The following is a 20,073-nucleotide window of genomic DNA, read 5'->3' on the forward strand; positions in this document are numbered from 1 at the left end:
AGGATGCTGTTTTCTTTTCAGGATGCTTTCGTGTTCAGCTTACTGCCCACCAGGATGCTGGCACCTTCCCAATAGGGCAGCTACCCAGCCTGGCAGGCTCTGCCTACATAACTGCAGGGAGTTCATCTAACCAAGGGTGCAGAACTTTGCATTTGTCCTTGTTTAACTTCATGAAGTTTCCTGTTGGATCTTTCCCCTATACCTTCCAGGTCCATCACTCAAAACGGTGGCCCTACCCTGAAGTACACCCCCTGATTTGGTGTCATCCACAAACTTGAAGAGAATATTTTGCATCTGCTCCTCCAGGTAACTGATAAAATATCAAGGAGTGGTCCCATAAGAGCCTTCTGAGGAATTCCACAGAAACCTGGCTTCTGAGTACAACATGAATCATTTATCACTGTTCTAAAGCCTGCTTATCTGGTTTTTCACCTATTTGCTAGTCTGCCCCACCCTGACACCTAGGCCACAATGGCCCAGCCTGGACACAGAGATGTTGCAGAACAGCATACTGAATGCCTTAGAAAGGCAGATGACATTCACTGCTCACCCCTGATCCACAGATCTCTCTCATCTGTGGAACAGGAATCACCTTATCCTTTTATTTTGTCAGAGAAGATGAAAAAAAGGTCAGTAAAAAATTCGTCATTAAAAAAAGGCATAAGGAGGCACAGGTCCCATGAGAATAGTCTGAGGCAAGCGGACTAGGTAAGCCTGGAGAAGAGATGACTTAGGGGGAACTTAACAGCAGCCTTCAAGTATCTGTGAAGAGGCAATCCAGAATATGAAGCCACCAGCAGTATATGGTGGAAGGATACAAAGGTATGGACATAAACTGAAGCAACAAATGTTTCAACTGGATGTAAGGAAAATATTTGCACCATGAGGACAGCTGAACAGTCGAGCAGGTTTCCCAGAGAGCCTAAGCAGTCTCCATCTTTGGAAGTTTCCAAGACCCAACTGGAATAAAGGCTTGACAAACCTGATCTGAAGTCAAAACAGACCCTGCTTTAAGCAGGAGGTTGGAGTAGAGATCTCATGAGGTCCCTTCCAGGTTAAATTATCCTGTGATTATATCATCTTAACCTTCAAAGTGAGCTGGTTTAACCAGCTTTAAGGTTTAAAAGTAATTATCTGGTGTATTTTTATATACTGTCAGGCAGATTTGTGGTGACAGAAAGCAGAGACCCGTAGTTAACGAAATGATAGCTCAGTCAGGCACAATAACGCCTGTGCTCTTTATTGAGCCTACTCAAGCAGTCTCCTGCAAAACGAGAATAAATCTCGGAACATTTTCCTTCTACCAATAAATGCGTTTATCAAGAAAGAAACCAAACCAAACCAACTGACCAAACAAAACTACCACAAACAAAAATGGGCAACAAGTGACTTAAAAGGTGTAACACTACAAGAACAGTATGATCCAGTCAACATACAGATTGCCCAGGTTGTTTTGTAACATATCAAAAAAAGTCACGTTAATGTCTATATATAGATTTAAAAACTATCTTCCTTACTTAATTCTACCCCATATTTAAATCTACCCCATATAAGGAAAGTATTTCACTCACCTCCCCAGAGGTCCAATTGCCACGGTAAGATTTCCTCCAAGTGTAAGATTACCTCCTTTGGCAAAAGCTTCTACTGCTCTTTCATGATTCAGTATTATTACTAAATCTGAAACCTATAAAACATGAAATAAAAGTAGCATGCTTTTTAAGAAGAAAATTAGAACATCATGGGAGAAGTATCATCAGTTTTGTAGGAAATCAGGTGGAAGCCGCAAATGAAAACTAGCACCAGATTTTTTAAGGCATTAATTCAAGTAAGAGTCACTCATTCTCTCAGAGAATTACTTCTGTACTTGTAAAGAATTCATTTGAAACATTTTCATAATAAAGTTGATTCTTTTTCTGCAAGGTATTTTGAAATTAAAAGTCGAATTTGACTGATTTTTTCCCAAGCATTGATATGGTCAGTATGTGATAAGCAACAGCTGCAACAGAAACCCTATTTTAATTCAAAATTTCCTAATTAACAAATATTTATTTTCTATAGCTTTTGCAAGCAGTTATGAAGGCATTTTCAGATGTGAGGGGAGATCAGACTAAGAAAATAATTTTGATCTTTCAATAATGGAATTAATAATAGCAAGACAGATCTTAGTAAACAAAAATTACTGTTCAAAGAATAAACAGCAAAAAGGATACACGTTATCCCATTATTGACAAAACTTTATTTTCTTGAGAAAATTAACTGTTTAATATATATAAATGCATATATATATGTGAATTTATATTTAATTTTTTAAGACTTGAATACATAAGATGTAGCCAGTTTCTTCAAGAAACTTAACTAAATAACTGAAAAGCTAACAAAGTATTTTTGAAAGGTTCAAATGCAAAATGGAAAAAGAAAAGAAAAATCGCTATTTTTAGAAGACTTTATTTGCCTGGAGTGTGACACAAAATTACATCAAAGAACTTCTACTAGTATTTAAGTTTATGCCAATTGCTATCAGTACTGTAAAACTGTAACTCTCTTTGATTACAGAGCCTTGGGTGACATGGTCTAGGGTGAGGCGTCCTTGCCCATGGCAGGGGGGTTGGAACTAGATGATCTTAAGGTCCTTTCCAACCTTAACTATTCTATGATTCTACAATTCTATGATTTAACAAATTTCAATAAAAGTCTCCTACAACTCTTCTCAAACTGAGAAGTGTTTTAAAGAAAGAAAAAGTCTTTCAAACACAAGCATGATCCTGTAAAGATCAATTTCTTACCTGAGAGCTCAGTAAACATATTACATGTATTAAAAAATATAATAAAAAAAAAATACTGCAGCAGTACCAGCCTGCTCAACAGAGTGGATTACACTTTTGTAGCTTATTATGTTGGATTATCTTTTCAACAGATACCTTGATTACCCAAGAACTGCTGTGCTTGATCTTTCACCTGATGGACTTGACCAAAAGCCAGGTTCAGAAAAAACTTTCACTTACCCCAAGTTCCAAACAGTGACAGCAGGGAATACAAGAGGAAATACCAAATTATTTGCAAAACAAGGCTGGCCCAGAAGTATCACACAGTGTAAGACAGGCCTTTTTTATTAGCCCCCTGGTAACCTCCACCCCATCCCAAAGAAAAGATGGCTGACATGAGTAGTTTCTGAATCATCCAAGGATGGAAAGAGAATGTCATTCATGATGCTGTTACCTCCTCTTACCCATTAAGAGGATGAATCTACAGCTAAAGCTAAATTAGTGAGAAAACTTTCAAGGAAAACATCTAGATGAATTTAAAAATTGGTCTTTAATTTGAGGTACCATGTTGATTACAATGACTTCTGAAGTCTGTGATTTCCTTGTTGTGTAAAACTACCCGTAAGTACCACTACAACTATGCCAACTATAATCTCACCTACAGGAACAAAATTCAGCCTATTTCTACAAGGTTTAAGTTTATATATGACTAAAAGACTGCTGATATTGGATTCTGGGCTCCTAAGCCACTTAAGTATTTCTGAATAGCATCTCTTCTCTAGAAGAAATAAATAAGATTGTGTTATTATAATGCCAGTAAGGAAACAGTATTTTGTAAGCTGACTAAAATTTCAAATGAAGGGCACAACACTGCTCAGAAAAAATACACCATCTCAGAAGTAGCTTCTGTATCAAAATTATTTGAGTAAGTATCAATAATAAATGGCTACATCATTTAAAAATATCAGATGGAGATGATTAAAAGTTTCATAAATTAATCAAAATATGTGAAAAGTCTGTTTCATTGTCATAAAAGAAAACCAAAAAAACCACCCAAAAACCCAACAATCCCCCCCAGCTTCCCTAACACACACTCCCCCCCCCCCCCACCCGAACCCTGCGGCTCAAACTCAATGTTTTGTAATGCATTCAGAACCTGTAGTCATGAAAACTGAAGAAAAACCCTTACAAAAATCAATAATTTTATATTCACAGCATCCTCTTAAAAGTGCACAGCAATAATGCCTGAGATCACACAGCAAACAATGACGATACAACAAAATATTGATCCATTGCTCATTATGTGTGTGCTGGCTGACTGGCTGTCAGGAGCTGTTTAGCTGTAAGAGACACAATGGGAGCTGGTGTGGACCATCCGTGTCAGCTATGCACGGATTCTTCTGAAGAGCAGAACACCCATAGCAAGAGATCTTGCTGGCAGCACATTGTTACTTTGATTTTCCTTGGGAATAGGCAGAAAAGAAACTAAACAGAAATAAAAGAGGGCAGGACTGGAGGCTAGGTTGGAAAAGAGAAGGAAAGATGGAAACAAGCAAGAGTGAAAGAGCTGTGAGGAAGAAGGGACAGGAAGCAGAGGCAAAGTGCTGTCAGGGCTCAGATCAACAGGATTTCTCTGAACATGTTGAGGGTCCCTTACTTGGCCATTTCTGCTGGCTGCAAACTGGCTTGTTTTCTGCAACATTCCTAAAGAGGAGGCACCATCAGTTTTGGTGTTCCCAAAGTCAGTAATCAGAAGTTTGAGCGGGAAATGCATGAAGAACAGTAACATTAGCCAGGCTCCGTTTTACTTCGCCTTCAATTCCTTTCACTGTTTCTTGCCAGATGGAGTCCTTGCACTCTTTAATAAAGCACTAGATACCGTATTAAGTATAAGATAGTTTTAATTAATTCCAATTGGCTTATAGGTGTATATTGACAGGAAGCTTTCTGTAAGGGAAAAATTCAGTCTTCTAGAAGCGAGAAATCAAGCAAATAGCTGTTCTGTCACTTGTTTTCATTTAAACCTCTTCAAGCAAGTAGACTGACAGGATCAAAATCCCCATTTTGTTTGTCTTATATATATGAATTCTGTAATAGCTTTTTAACATAGAAAAATAGATTCTACTATTTCACTAACATTTAGATCTTTGTCAATATATTTTTACTTCTTGCAAAAAAAGTTACGAACAAGTATTTCAAATGAAAAATTATACCTCAATTCCAATTTCAAATCCACCACCAAGGCCAGCAATTCCTATTGCAGAAGGAGCAGACCAGGCTGTCATGCAAAACAAGACAAATTTACAAAATTTTTACCATGTTACAAAGAGTACTGATTTTATTATTATAGTTAAAAACTATCAAATTCTCTATTTAAAACTATGTTCAAAACCATTATAATGGAACCACATAACTATACTGGTTTATCTCACATGAAGCAATTTAAGAAACACAAACCCTTGTGATCTAAACAAATCTTTATTACAAATTATTTATCATACAGTTGTCCACAATTGGATATAATTCATTCTTCTAATGAATTTTAAACTACATGCTTTTATATTTCACCCTTTTCTACAAAGACACCGAAAGCATTTACATCTGGTCAAAATAGGTATAATATTTTGAAAATAGCTTTCAAACCAAACATTGTCATCTACTGGCTTGACTCCTCACACAGCTCGTGTTTTACGCTATGAAAAAAAATACTGAAGGTTTTTTTTTATTATTATTATTCTCTTTTAATTCTCCCATGAAATACAAAAGGAAAATATCCACTTACTTCCATTAGGAAGACGAGCTAATACAATTCCACTTCCACCTCGAGCAGTCACCAAAAATCCAGCTTTGATAACAGACAAAACTGCAAGGCCTTTGGCCTTAGCTATTACATGAGCTGAAACAATAAAACAATTTATTCAAGATCTTGTAAGAGAAGTTCTAAAAGAAGGGGAAAATAAAACTTTACATTCAACAATTTTGAACACAGAAGAGTCAAATAATCAAAGCAAAAGCTTAAAGAAAACTGCAAAAAGAGCTGAACTGATAATGATGCCTTGTGCTGATTTTGGCTAGGATAGAGTTAATTTTCTTTCTAGTAGCTAGTATGGAGCTGTATTTTGGATTTGTGTTGAAACAGTGTTGATAATACAGGGACGTTTTAGTTATCGCTGAGCAATGCGATATTGTTATTACAAACAGTCAAGGCTTGTCCTGCTCCTCACCCCACCCTACCAGGGAGTAGGCTGGAGGTACGCAAGGTGTTGGAAGGGGACACGGCCAGGACAGCTGACCCCAACTGACCCAAGGGATATTCCAGACCATACAGAGTCATGCTCAGCAATAAAAGCTGGGGGAGGAAGAAGGAAGGGAGGGACATTCAGAGTTACATCATTTGTCTTCCCAAGTAACTGTTACATGTGATGGAGCCCTGCTTTCCTGCAGATGCTGAACACCTGCCTGACAATGGGAAGTGGTGAATGAATTCCTTGTTTTGCTTTGCTTGCGTGGGCAGCTTTTGCTTTACCTGTTTAACTGTTTTCATCTCAACCCACGAGTTTTCTCACTTTTACTCTTCCAATTCTCTCCCCCATCCCACTGGGAGGGAGTGAATGAGGCTGGGTGGTGCTTAGTTGCCGGCTGGGGCTAAACCCACATCTCCACTCCACAGTCAACCACAAAACTTGTCACAGGTCATGTTAGCCTGCGTGCTGATCCATAAACTGTCACAACTGCTTCATCTATCCTGGTTAGCTCATATAGAATTAGTCTGCATACTGCCATGAACACTGTGAGTACCCTTAGCAAGATAGTCGACATTCATGTCTTTACAGATTTTGGAGGAGAGGAGTCTGAATTTAAACCACAATGACATACAGCAGCCTAATCAGCTTATATCGTTAGACATATTGTGGCAAATAAAGTGTCATCATCCTGCAAGTCTTTTTACAGACCTTTTGGAACATAATAGTTATTAATTCAAAGCCACAACCAGCAACACCAGATGAAGGAGGACACTAGTAGAAACACAGAATAACAACTGCAGAAATAAAGAGGACAGAGAAAATAAGAGTACCAAAGGAGAAAAATACCCTGATCTCTCTCCTTCAACTTATTTTCATCTAGCTAATTCTAATAAACACAGATATTCAAGAACTAGAGCTACTCTTCCCTTAAAAACACATTCACAGGGTAAGCATGAGAGATGGTCTGTCCATCCTAGAGGGAAGCCTTCCTGTACAGATACCCTGTAGTTGCAAACATGCAAAAGATTTTTCCCAGTAAGTAGTGTCTGCCTAGAATAGAGCAAACTGAAACTGTTCACTTCCAAAATGTTTTCACAAGAGATATGGCACCCAAGATCTTCATTCCTCTCTAAGTTATGGTCAGTGAAAACAGGAATTGGTAAAAAAAGCATGATTGCAACACAGGGGAGTGCTGGAGACTTTATCTGAATCAAAACATTTGCTTTACTCACGAGGTATGATTTTATCAGGTCCATTTCTGGAAGTTATTTCAGTAAATTCTCGCAATATTTTAGCTGCTTTTTTAGCTTCTGACTTCAGGTTGGAAGGTATAGGGTTATTCACTGTAAAACATGAAAAAAATTATATCTATGGTCAGTTCGGTGTAGCTCATATAAAAATAAAAGTGTAATTTGTATGGGAAAAGTGATTCTTTACAAATAAAGGGTAAACCAAACAAATGGGAAACAGCAAATACAAGAAATGATCTTCTGCATCAGACCTACGTTTTGTCTCTGGTGGTTGTAACAGAAGACACCACTTAGAAAGAACACACAAGCACAGTTCTTTTCCGCTATCTGTTCCCCTTGTAATTCCTCAGAGTCCACACTGGTAACAGCAAGGATGTAGGAGATATATCCTCAGTTGTTCCTGCCGCTATTTATGGGCTTGTTGCACATGAATTTGTCTAATACCTTTCAAACCTGCTGATACTCTTCGCCTCCAGAACTCCTGCAGCAGCAGTTCACTACCTTGTATAAGTATACTTAAATACTTGATTTAAAATAATCTACTAGTTACAGTGAATGCCTGCTAATTCAAATCTCATGAATTCTGGCAAACAACTACCTTATTCAACTCATCCACTATCTTCATGCTTTTACAGAAAGCTACAGCCCCCCAGCCTTCTCTACTTCTTCAGCCCAGCTTTCATAGTCTCTCCTCAGTGTAGTTGCTCCATCACTCTGATCAATCTAACTGCTCTTCTCTGTACCACCACCAACTCTGCTGTCATTCAAACTGGCAACTGTTGACCAGTGACCGCCAAAAGGTTAACATCTCTTCAGGGAACTTCTCTTACAGAGCTAAACTTGCAGTATGTTCTGAAAGTGAACAAAATTCTGTTTCAGACCAAGACATCTCCTTTAGAAATCTACTTGCTCTTGAAGGGCTTATCGATATTTTTTCTCCAGTGTGACCCAACATAAACACCTCTGTAGATTTCAACTCAGGAAAAAGCAGGGTTTTGGGATAGATTGTTTGCTTTATAAAGCTGTAGACTACAGTAGCAAACACAAAAAATCTTGACATTTACCTCCAAAATCCATGAGATTATAAATTCTACAGAAGTGTGTTGAATCCATTTAGATTTACCAGATCAGCTATCACTAATCAAGTAGTGAACAGAATCAACTATTATAAGATATTAATACTCTGCTGTGGTATAAATACCATTTTATGTATGAACAGTCACATTTCACCTGTAGATTGCCAAAAAGAGGTCTTGGTGAAGATAAAAAGATATGTTAGTCTTGATTCTTCTATCTACTAAAATCCATCCAACCTACCACTTAAATTATTATTCTTGTCCTGTCTGGACATATCAACACCCACAACTTCGAAGTTTACCAGCAAGAAATTGTAATACATTAATACATTGTCAGACCAAAGATGCATCTAGCTTCATGTCTTGTGCCTGAAAACAGCTATGGACAGTATTTCTATTAAACTCCACTGCTCTTAAACTCACAAAAGCACAGAAAAGACTGTGCATAGAGAAACAACTTTCAGTCAAAAGTGGCCTAGTTTTTTTAATTGGTGTTCCCTGAGCATTAATTCAGCTCTTCACTCTAGGCAACACTCCCACCCAAAACCATAGAGGTGAGGACTAAATACATTTTCAGATTAAATCAATGAAGCTTGGAGAGCAGCAATTCAGCTCAGGCTAAGTGAAACACCTAGTGGCAAGTCAGTCAAGTTTCTGGCCAGGTTCCATTGCCTAGAATAGGAATTACACCTCTATTTTTTTAAATTAACTATATTCCTCAATATGTTCTCCAAGCAAGAAGGAAGACTGCCAGAACAAGAAAGGTTTTGACAGCTGGATCTCTGAACTAGCTTCCCCTGCGAAAGCGTGCAGCAACACATTTGGCTTCAGTGAAAATGCAGCAGGTATAACATTGGAGAGTGTGAAGTGACAGTAGACATCACAAGGTTGTGCAGAAATATCAGCCTCTGGGAACGGAAGGAAATAGATGCATAGCATGCCACAGACTCTAAACTGCACTGCAGTAACAGAAGACATACTAATTCTACCTCCTAATAATCCCTTCTGTTTTCAGGAGTTTAAGATGATAGCCTGATCTCCATGTGTGAAAGGACAGGGGAAGTCAAAGCATTAAACTCTGAAGCTTCTGAGGACCTTCAGAAAAACCTATCGGCATACACAATTTTCTCTGTTATGGCACTAGAATTGTACGTCAGCTTGCAGCAGTTTTGAGCATGCATTTCCTCCTTGGTTGGAAGCCTTCACCAAGCTGGATCCTGGCTACACAGACATGGGAAGGAGAGAGCCCAGCATAGCCCAAACAAAACACGGACAATTGCTTTTGGTAGATTAACAAACTGGGCTGGAGAAAATGTCTCCATGACTTTTACTGTTTGTACTTGACATTGGATTTTCAAGGTCAGAGGTAAAACATTACCAACATGTCATAAGAGAAAAATAAGATTTTTGGTTTTGTACGGAGATACACCAAGGCAGTCACAAAAAGCATATTGCAACACCATTCTTCTCAAGAACGTATGAAAGCTACACTTTTAGTATAACTCATAATATTGTAACACACAGTGCATGTCCACTTGCATAGTCAGGTGCACACTTTTGTATGTAGGTTTTCACTTAAGATATTTTAGAGGTATAGAGGTCTTGAATACACATTTCATGGTACTTAATTATTTTTACAGTTCAGTAAGATTAAAGTGGAAGATATGCTTCATTTTTACTATCGTAAAAACGACAGCTACATGCCTGACCATGCATGGTTCCTAGCAAAGTCATCATGACAACGAAAATAAGACGTGTACACTGGAGATAAAGAAAAAAAAAAACATGGCTAGGATAAAAAACACTGCGGAGCAAAAAAGCAAGCACTATCCAGCTTCTAGATTACAGAGAAACTTCTGTGCTCCTCTCACTCTTCTTCCTTATCTTCAGATTCATTCCTTCCTCCCCTTTGCTTGTCTTTGCCCAATCTCAGAATTTGGAGGAATATCTCCGACTCATTTTTCTTACTACTAAGAAAGGAAGAAAAAGCTCATATTTCAAATGGATTAGAAGAGAAAACCCTTAGCTAAGTCTATTAAGAAAACAGGAGATGTTTTCAGACCTAAAAGTCTGCAAGAGACGAGTAAAAAAAATAAAAAAATCACTTCACAGTCTTCATATGCATTTTCAGATTTAGAATTGCTTCATAAAGATTTGATGGTTACCAGAAAACAGTGGGTGCATGTTTATGTACACGTAGGACTTACTATTTAATTGAAGACCATTCAAAGTTGAACTTCATGAGCCATCAAAAATAATATTATTACCATCTCACTGTCCCTTCAATTCTCAATACAGAAGTGGTTTCACACCCAGGTTTTGGTCACACCTTGGGGCAGGAGGGAGGATGTCACAATAACCCTTCTCAGTGTTTACATCCAAAGTTTCACAGGATACCTAGGATGACTCCATGATTTTCCTACCTGGCTTATTTTTATCCTGGTGTTGCTATTTAGGAAAAATTTTTTTACTATGAGGATGGTTTTTACAAACAGGTTGCACAGCAAGGTGGTAGATGCCCCATCCCTGGAGACATTCAAGATCAGGTTGGACAGGGCTCTGAGCAACTGGACCTAGTTGAAGATGTCCCTGCTCATTGCAGGCGGGTTGGACTAGATGACCTTTAAAGGTCCCTTCCAATCCAAACTATTCCATGATTTTTCTGCACTATGATTCCAAACATTGTACTTCCAAATGCAAACATTGCACACAGAAATAGCATTACTTGAGCAAACTGAAAATTACATATTTTTATTCCCATACCTTTTTTGTGTCACATGATGTGGGGTTCCTCTATTACCAGGAAATAGGGGAGGTAGAGAGAGATGCCTCATCTACCCATGCACTGCAACAGTAAGCATGAGAATAGCCTAACTTCCCATCCTCACAATAATAGCAGAAACTTCACTTTGTCGCTATATTATTTGTTTCCTATATCAATATCACTTCTGCATCGCCTGGGTATCCACGGGAATTCACACTTCCATTGTCCCTTGCTTCTTCCCTTCCTGCCACAGAGTGAAGCAATGCAGGATTATTTTTCTGGACTAAGAAACAGCAGGCAGATTTGACAACAACGTTCAGTCAGTTACTTTGCATGGAGCCAGATTTGTGTACTTTCAGAAGTGGTCTAAGAAATAGGTGATCTTTCTAAAGCACAGAGGTAGGGGCGAGGGAAGGAAAAAAGGAAGAGGCTGAATGCCTGCCAACTGAAGAGCTCAAAGCTACACCCTGTAGAGAAGGATTACAAGAAAGATGACTTCTGCCCCGACGTTAATGTAGACAAGAGAAGGTAAGAAAATTAAAGTGGCTTTAATTGGTAAGCAAGCATGGCACAGAAAGATTTTAACAACAATTGACAACAACCAGTAATTCAACTGATTAAACACTTTCATTGGTGCAAACCAATAGCTACTCTAAGTGGCTACCACATGATTCTTTCCATAGTGGCTCATTTTGAGTGCCTTTATTTATTTCCATAATGTTACATGGATACTAAGGAACTAGCAGGATGCCTACAGGGGTCTTGAGGAACTGACAAGTTGTCTAAAAAAATCCACAAACAACAAGCCAACACCCTGACCTTAATTATATACAATATGATGTTTGCTAAAGCCTGGCTGGACTCCCATTTTTGCTACAAATGCTAAAGCCATAGCAAAAGAAATCTAATATTTTTATCACTGAGGAAAGGGGAGGTTTGGCTCTCCCTCTTGGGCTATGCCACACTCAGGATTTTGTTAACAAAATTAAACCACTAATTAGGGACACAGACAACAATTAACACTTAAAAGGCAAAGTTTAATGGTTAGCTATAAAGTATGGGTGAAGCCTCACTTGTATTATTAAATTTTAGATCAGTTTCACAAAACCTTGTTCAAAGAATATTATGCTTCTTCAGTAAAAAGAAAGTGGAAAAATCACACAAATATGTCAAAGACATCAAAAATACTTATTTAGTTTAAAAAAAAAAAAAAAAAGAGTGCGTGGTGGTTTGCACTGTGAAATGGTGGTGTATGTCCCAAAATACAATAGAAATAAAATTATTAAAGATTATAATGAAGGTTAGGAACAGAATCTTGTTTCTACTTATTTTAATCACTGTATAAACAGACAACACCATAAGTGGGATTTCTGTGACATGAAAAATGGATTAAACTTCCGTTCACCTATCAAATTGTCCTCCTCCCCTCAAGCTTGCCTTAGGATTTGAACCGTGAAAATCTTTTCTTAAAAACTGATTTAATATTGTAAGTCTATTCAAAAGATGTTACAGAAATATCTGCTTTTTAATAAAAGTACTGTATGAAATATTTAGACATAAGTTCCATGTTTAGTTTACCCTTCAATAACGTAAGGAATAATCCTGTAGCCCTGTCTTCACTATTAGCTTTTAAGTATGCATATGTAATTGTCTGTTTTGTATTCAAGTAATGCTCAGGAAAGAGGTAACCAGGAGCAATAAGACAGTAATATCTATCAGGAGGATATACTGACTGATGGATTTGGAATGCCGTGAACAGTGAACGTTCAGCTGGGAGCAAGCTTCATTTGCACGCCTGCTTGTTGTTGAAAAGAGAAGAGATTGAGCATATGTGAGTCAGCAACACAAACCCCATGCGGGAATATCACACCAAAATTGATTAACTGCTTAATTTGTAAGCTGATGAGGCAAGTGCGTCAGCCTCTAATTTACATTCTGACTAACAGTAATAATGTGTTGGCTGAACATTTGGTGAAATTATCTGAGCAAGGTGTAATAAAGAATAAATAAAGCCTTTTAACTTAAAAGCTGTAACTTATTCTGATATAATCAAAATTCTGCTGAATACGAACAGACGAAATAAAGCACGGTGGTGTTATAAGAACCTGAACATCAAAAATACAGTTTCAAAGATCGATGATAAAGTGGAGACAAAAGCCTCATATGTAGATTTCATACTTATGTTGCTCATGTATGTATGAGCTTTAAAGTTATTTGGTGGATCACGGCTTTGGGTTTTTTTGGCTACAAAATAAGATGGTATTTGCTGCTGTTTTCTCTAGGAGCTTCAGACAGTAACTCAGTCTTTGCTTTCACTTCACTAAAAAGTTTAAAAAAGCACAAGAATACATTAAAGCATAGCTGATTTGCTAATACCCATGGTTACAGCAGCAACATCAATGCTAAAAAGCTTGTATGAATAGAGACCATTCAAATCTATGATTAAGAACATTCATAAACATGAGAACTAGCATAGTCAAGAAAGGTTACAGAACATCTAATAGGAAAGAAGAACCTGAAAAGCAAGACAGTGCAGTGATGGAAAAAAGCCTAAACAAGAAATTTCAATTCAGCACTACAATTAAAGAGATTAATGTAATTTTGGTTTCACAAATGTGTAACATTGTGGTAGCTAGCTCCAGCCTTGGGATTCACCTGGTACTTGGAAGTCCTAGAACAGTGTGCAAGATGTGCATTGTAAGCATTTTGCCTAACCCAAGAAAAGTGAAGCGATATAGAGCAGTGGATGACTACAGCAGACTATGTTAAACATGTCTCCATCAGTCTCCCTCCACTTACTACTTCCAACCCTTGAAGCCAGTGGTAGAAAGCAAAGAAGCAAGGTCAATGAAATGGCAAGAAAAGAGCCTGTGGAGTCCAGGTAAAGAGTGGTAGAACTTGAAAAGGAACTTGGGGGAAAAGGATGGAATAAAATAAAACCAATAACCACTCCCTTTAGTTGAAACCCAGCAGACTTCTGTTGTCAGAGCCTGAGGTCCTTTCTCCTTGTTTTGGAGCCAACAGCAATAAGCAGACAGTTCCTCCTTAAGACTCCAAGGAGCATGAAAGAGGAAAGCCTAGAACGCACACTTTGATCATCCTGCTGGAAAACACTAATTGTATGGCTAAAAGGAGTCAAGGAAAGCAGTAGCAGAGAATGAGAAAGTAACAATTACTGACACAGAGGTTCATGCCAATTGTCTATGTTGTACAATTCTGCCATAGGCACCTGGAGAACAGCAAGTGAGGCAAAAGACAATAGAAAATGCAATCAGCATAAGGCTATGCAAAGTTGAAAAGGAGAAAGTTGAAAGCAAAGTTGAAAAGGAGAAAACAGGGTCTCTCCATACAAGGAAGCCTTATGCTAATGTCATGTATTTCTACCATGTCCTTCTCATCACTTGGATGCCTGAAATTTTACCAGCTTTCATGCAGTACTTTCTTCAACAGGCTTGGAGTGAGTAGTCAGTGCTGTGTCAGAGATAGGAAGAGTTATGGCAGGGCACAAGTACTACAGCAGGAACTACATGGCCTTGCAGAGTGGCAGCTGAGCTGCACTTGCTTCACAAGCCTAGAAGTCTTTGCACTGTGAATTACTGTAACTACTTTTTTCCCCTTCCCCATCCTGGATAACAAGAAGTTTACTGGATGCTATGACATTAAGCTGGTGCTGGTAGGGAGGTGGTGGGCGAAGGAGCACAGATCTGAAAGTTCTGCAGAACCTGCAGCCTTCAGCATATAGAAAACAAGGAGCTGGAAGCATTTTAAGGTCTACCTAAGCCAGACAGAAATATAAGAAATCAGATTTTATTCCCAAACACTGCATTGGAAGGAAGTGAAATAGTACTTAAACCTGAAAATTAACACCTCCCCACCCCAATCCATGTTAAATCTAGCCTGTTTTTCCTCGGTGTACCTGCAATAACCTGCTAAAGTTAGCTGTTGATGACAGCCTGCGCACAGGAAAAACCTTATGAGCAAAATAAAGTTACAACTAAATTCAGCCTTCAAGAATTCAAATATTAAAAAGGAATGTCACACAACAGAAGACGGCACCTTCTCTAAAAGGAAAACAGACCAACAATTGTATTTCTTAAAGCCAGCATGTCACGGACATTTCTATCACTATATAAAGCTATTTACAGTATTTTGAAGATTTATTTTTGTTTTATTGAATTGGGAGAGGGCTATAAAAAGAAATCATTCTTGAATTTATGAAGCTTACATTTCCAAAGTTAAGTGTGTATATACTTATATACTTACAGTGATTTGGGGGTGGGGGGGGAATGACAAATGCCATTTTAAAGATTAGTGCTTTTGAAAACCTATATGGAATCTTGCATTGCATCTGTATGCTTAGTCCGTGACAGCCAGGAAGTCAGAAAATGACAAGAAACCTAGCCATTTGTATTTGGATTTTGGTATGCAAATACACAGTATGAAGTCAAACCAAAACCTACAGAATCACAAACCTTTATTCAAAAAGGAACTACTTCAAAGACGGAAGCCTTTCCACTGATAGAAGTGAAGCAATGGAGATAAAAAGCAGATTTCTTCCTTTGTTCTCATCTCTGTAAGCCTGTGGGTTTGTTTGATTTTTTGTCTGGGTTAAGGTTTTGTCGTTGGTTGTTTTGTTTTTGGTTTTGGTTTTTTTTGTTTGTTTGGGGGGTTTTTTTGTTTGTTTTTTGTTGTTGTTTTTTTGGTTTTGGTTTTTTTGTTGGTTGGTTTTGTGCTTTTTGATAATATATTACTTTGAGTTATGGAAATCAAAATACCTCTGAAGATAATTTGAAGGAAGCCAGTATTATTGGAAGCTTCTAAATGTAGTAACTCTGAACCTGGAGACGGAAAGTGCCTCAACCCCAACCTGCACTTGTACTACTTTTACTATTATCTGGTATTCTGAGGAAAGTTGCTCTTTGATGCCTTTAGAAGCACCTAACTCTGGTTAAGTGGTTTCTGCTATGAATTTTTTAACAGAGAATCACAGAATCATAGAATAGTTAGGGTTGGAAAGGACCTTAAGATCATCTAGTTCCAACCCCCCTGACATGGGCAGGGACACCTTGCCCTAAACCACGTGGTCCAAGGCTCTGTCCAACCTGGCCTTGAACACCGCCAGGGATGGAGCAGCCACAACCTCCCTGGGCAACCCATTCCAGTGCCTCACCACCCTCACTGTAAAGAACTTCTTCCTTATATCTAATCTCAACTTCCCCTGTTTAAGTTTGAAGTCATTACCCCTTGTCCTACCACTACAGTTCCTGATGAAGAGTCCCTCCCCAGCATCCTTATAGACCCCCTTCAGATACTGGAAGGCTGCTATGAGGTCACCATGCAGCCTTCTCTTCTCCAGGCTGAACAGCCCCAACTCTCTCAGCCTGTCTTCATACCGGAGGTGCTCCAGCCCTCTTATCATCCTCGTGGCCCTCCTCTGGACTCGCTCCAACAGCTCCATGTCCTTTCTATGTTGAGGACATCAGAACTGCACGCAGTACTCCAAGTGAGGTCTCACGAGAGCAGAGTAGAGGGGCAGGATCACCTCCTTTGACCTGCTGGTCACGCTTCTTTTGATGCAGCCCAGGATATGGTTCTCCTTCCTTGTCAAGTCTTTAGGCTGTTGTCCTCTCAGTACAGGGGTTTTGTAAACTCAAGCTTACAGACATACAAACTGAGATGTTAGCAAATGACATATCTGAAAGCAAAGAAAAATGTTTTGAAATACAGTAATTACATAAAATAACACATCCAAAAATAAGCTTAGCCTCTGCACAGGCTATCTCAATAAATTAAATTGTATGAAATGTGCTAGAAGTATTTATGCTCGTTAGCCATATTAGAGTGAACATTGTCGTGGATAGTGTCCAAAAGCATACAAGATTTTTGGTCAGCTGCTGGTGTAGAGAAGCTGCCTTTTTGCATTTTGCTACCAATTACGTATGCACTTCTACACCACGGAAGCTCATTATTTTTCATGTGGAATACCCATTTTTTAATGCTAAAGAAACCCTACAGCATGAAAAAACTCCCACGCCCACAGTTTCATTGTGTGCCTATTTTTAATTACTTTTCTCAATAAAGAGGAAAGGACTTAACTCATCCAAACACAAAGTTTATCACTTGGTAACTTAATGGGGTATCAGTCCTGAATCATAGAATGTTTGGGGCCGGAAGGGACCTTAAAGATCATGTAGTTGCAACTCCCCTACCACGGGCATGGACACCTTCCACTAGATCTGGTTGCTCCAAGCCCCATATAACCTGGCCTTGAACAATGCCAGGGGTGGTGCAGCCACAGCTTCTCTGGGCCTGTGCTGTTACAGTGCCTCACCAGAAACAATTTTTGGCTAGTATCTAATCTAAGTCTACTGAATTTGGAGTTAAAAAAAACAACCCCAAATCAAAAACCTGTAATACACAAAGCCACCCACATCATCAAAAGCATTTGATGAGTTGGGTTCCTAGCTGTTACTTAAGTCATCTTGGAGGAAATTCTAGAGATGCTGAATTTCCTCTGATCTCCTAGAAGGATGAACTTTCTTATGAGAGCTGAAATACGTGAGGGTAAAATGATACTGGCATAGCTGAACAATGCACTTTAAAGAAAAATGTGTTCCCTTTGTATACGCAAGACGTTGCAACTAGGTAATGCCTCCTAATTTCTAAGGCACTATGGCATATGAAGACAGTCGCTAACTGCAGGAGGCACAGCTGAATCAGAGAATTTGCTCCAAAAAGCACATCAGACATCTGTTCAACTGCATGGAGGCAGAGCAGTGGAACACCTGTAGCTAAAAGTCTTCAAAAATCCTTGTAACCTAGCAATTACAAGAATGCTAAAATCCTGAGTCCAACTGAGTTGTAGCCTTTGCACTAGGAGAGAGGATAAACACAAAGGGCACGAAGAAGAAATCACTCAGTTTGTATAAAGATAGTCAGAAAACAGCATTTTCAAGAATACAGAGCCAGTGGTATGCTCTACAATGAGCACCAAAGGCAGAGTTACCCTGGGGGTTGTCTGAGACTAACAAGTGAACTCTTCTAATAGTCTGTTCTACGAGAATTGCAAGCTTTTGTTCAAAACATGCCACCACACCTATCCACTCTACCACCCAGGCCCTGGGAAACTGTCTACGTAAAACCCTTTTAGCAAGTCTTTCATATACACTTGTTGTAGTATGTTTGATGTATAAACAGTTGGTACCAAAGGGGTTGGGTGCTGCCCACCAAGCAAGATACATAGGATTGCGAAAGCTAAGTCAGAGCTAGGAGTTCAGTTCTGCCTATCTCTCCTCGTGTCAATACAAGAGTTGGCATGATCTATGAAATTTGGATATGGGAGTAAGGGGGAAACACAAAAGGGAACCCCAACTTTGGCTTGCTAACTCTTTTAGTCATGAAGAATACACTTCAGGGCAATCCAAGCCTGTAAACAAGTACATTAACCTTTGCACAAGAAAGCTCTAAAACAAAGCCATGATTTTCAGAAGGAAAAAAAAATAAAATCCTAAAACCCATCTTGTTTCTATCCTCACCAGGGATAGAAGCATACAGAGAACAAAAATATAACAGACTACAACCCCAATGTGTACTACATGATAGTCCCATGTGCTACAATAATAACCTACATGAAAAAAATTAGCTACATTAACAAAATACAGACTCCAGTTACTTACTGCATAAAACATTCAACACTTCCATCAGTAAAACTATCACTACCATCCTGACCTTCTCATGTCGTCACTTCATAGATGTCCCAATTCCCTATGTGTATGCATCAAATCTAAGAAGTTACCAATTCCCACAATGAATTAATTTCTACAATTAATCACACAAGAAATTTCTTCTAACTAAAAGGAACATTAAAGAAATGTAAGCACATCTTGATATTTATTATTCAAGAGTTTGAAGAGCCCTCATTCTACCTAAGCTCTTAGATTGCCTTGTTTACAATAGCGTTCTTCTCCCACTAAGTCATACTGCCTGTTTCTCTCACTAACCTTGCATTACAGACATCTTTATAACAATGTAATGGATGTTTAAAAAAAAACCAACCAAAATAGAGAGCTTATAACATCAGAAATATGAATTCTTAGTGGTGAGAAACCATGATACAAGACAAAGAACAATAGTGAATTCTGTTAAAGTTCATTTCAAAGGTATGAATTTGACTTTAACTGAAGAAGGTACAGACTCTGACTCTCTTCCCCTGCTGAGGGCTGAGAATGCAGAACACTTATGATAACGATCCTCCCCAGGACTGGAAACGTGAAATACTTCATCCCAAAGTCAGGGCTAGACATACACCTACACATTACATACGCACACAGATACTGGGGTTTAGAAGACCTCCAGAATGGTCTTTCAAAGCATCCGCTTCTATATACAGCTTCAATCTCCCCTGACCCACAAATGCATAGAAAGTTGGTGGTGGTGAATCTGCTTCCTCTGTTGACACCTCAAGGCACTCCACCTGATAGAAAGCAGGAGTAAAGGCACTCTACACTGCTCAGGTTGTATAACACGGCAGAGCTATGCGTGAGAATTACACAACTGACTCATCTCACCCTTCCCTCCTGTGAGCCCACATTTGACAACTGAGCAGTGCCATGGCCCCTTTTGAGGTCCACCACCTTGCACTCCTTACACCAGCCAGCAGGCCTGCGAGACAGCAGAATGCTGCAGTGCAAAGGGAGGGGAACGATGGATAGAGAGTCAATGTTTCTGATTACCAGTAATTTTCACTGAAAAGTAAAATAAACAAATATTTAAAAAATGCAGTTGTACAACTACATTCATAAATGAACAAAAAAAAAAGTGACATATGCAGGCCAGCATATGAAGTTGCATAAAAGGAAATGTGCTATTTGTTCCACTCGACCGAAAACAGGTTATATAAGCTTTTCAGGTTATAAGTGTTACTTAATCATTGCTTTCATGTGTAAGTCACAGATCTGGCACAAAATTCAGAACCCG

General features: G+C 38.7%; 1 protein-coding gene across 5 annotated transcripts in view; it reads right to left on the reverse strand.

The window, feature by feature from the left end:
* SH3YL1 (SH3 and SYLF domain containing 1) overlaps nucleotides 1-20,073 on the reverse strand; it is a 48,582-nt gene that overhangs the window by 27,487 nt on the left and 1,022 nt on the right. For 2 of the 5 annotated variants that reach the window (XR_003991826.1, XR_003991825.1), the window contains exons 2-5: nucleotides 7,240-7,350; nucleotides 5,545-5,658; nucleotides 4,976-5,040; nucleotides 1,572-1,677 (exon numbers count right to left, since the gene is read on the reverse strand). Coding sequence is in view for 2 of the 5 variants with exons in the window: in XM_030489448.1 (XP_030345308.1) it covers nucleotides 1,572-1,684; nucleotides 4,976-5,040; nucleotides 5,545-5,658; nucleotides 7,240-7,350 (403 nt within the window). In the remaining 3 variants the exon portion in view is untranslated. Of the gene's footprint in view, nucleotides 1-1,571; nucleotides 1,685-4,975; nucleotides 5,041-5,544; nucleotides 5,659-7,239; nucleotides 7,351-7,512; nucleotides 9,351-20,073 lie in introns of those variants that run through there. The other 3 variants (XM_030489448.1, XM_030489449.1, XR_003991827.1) reach the window with 2 other exon arrangements.

This window comes from Strigops habroptila, chromosome 6, assembly GCF_004027225.2.
Source record: "Strigops habroptila isolate Jane chromosome 6, bStrHab1.2.pri, whole genome shotgun sequence".
Taxonomy (NCBI): domain Eukaryota; kingdom Metazoa; phylum Chordata; class Aves; order Psittaciformes; family Psittacidae; genus Strigops; species Strigops habroptila.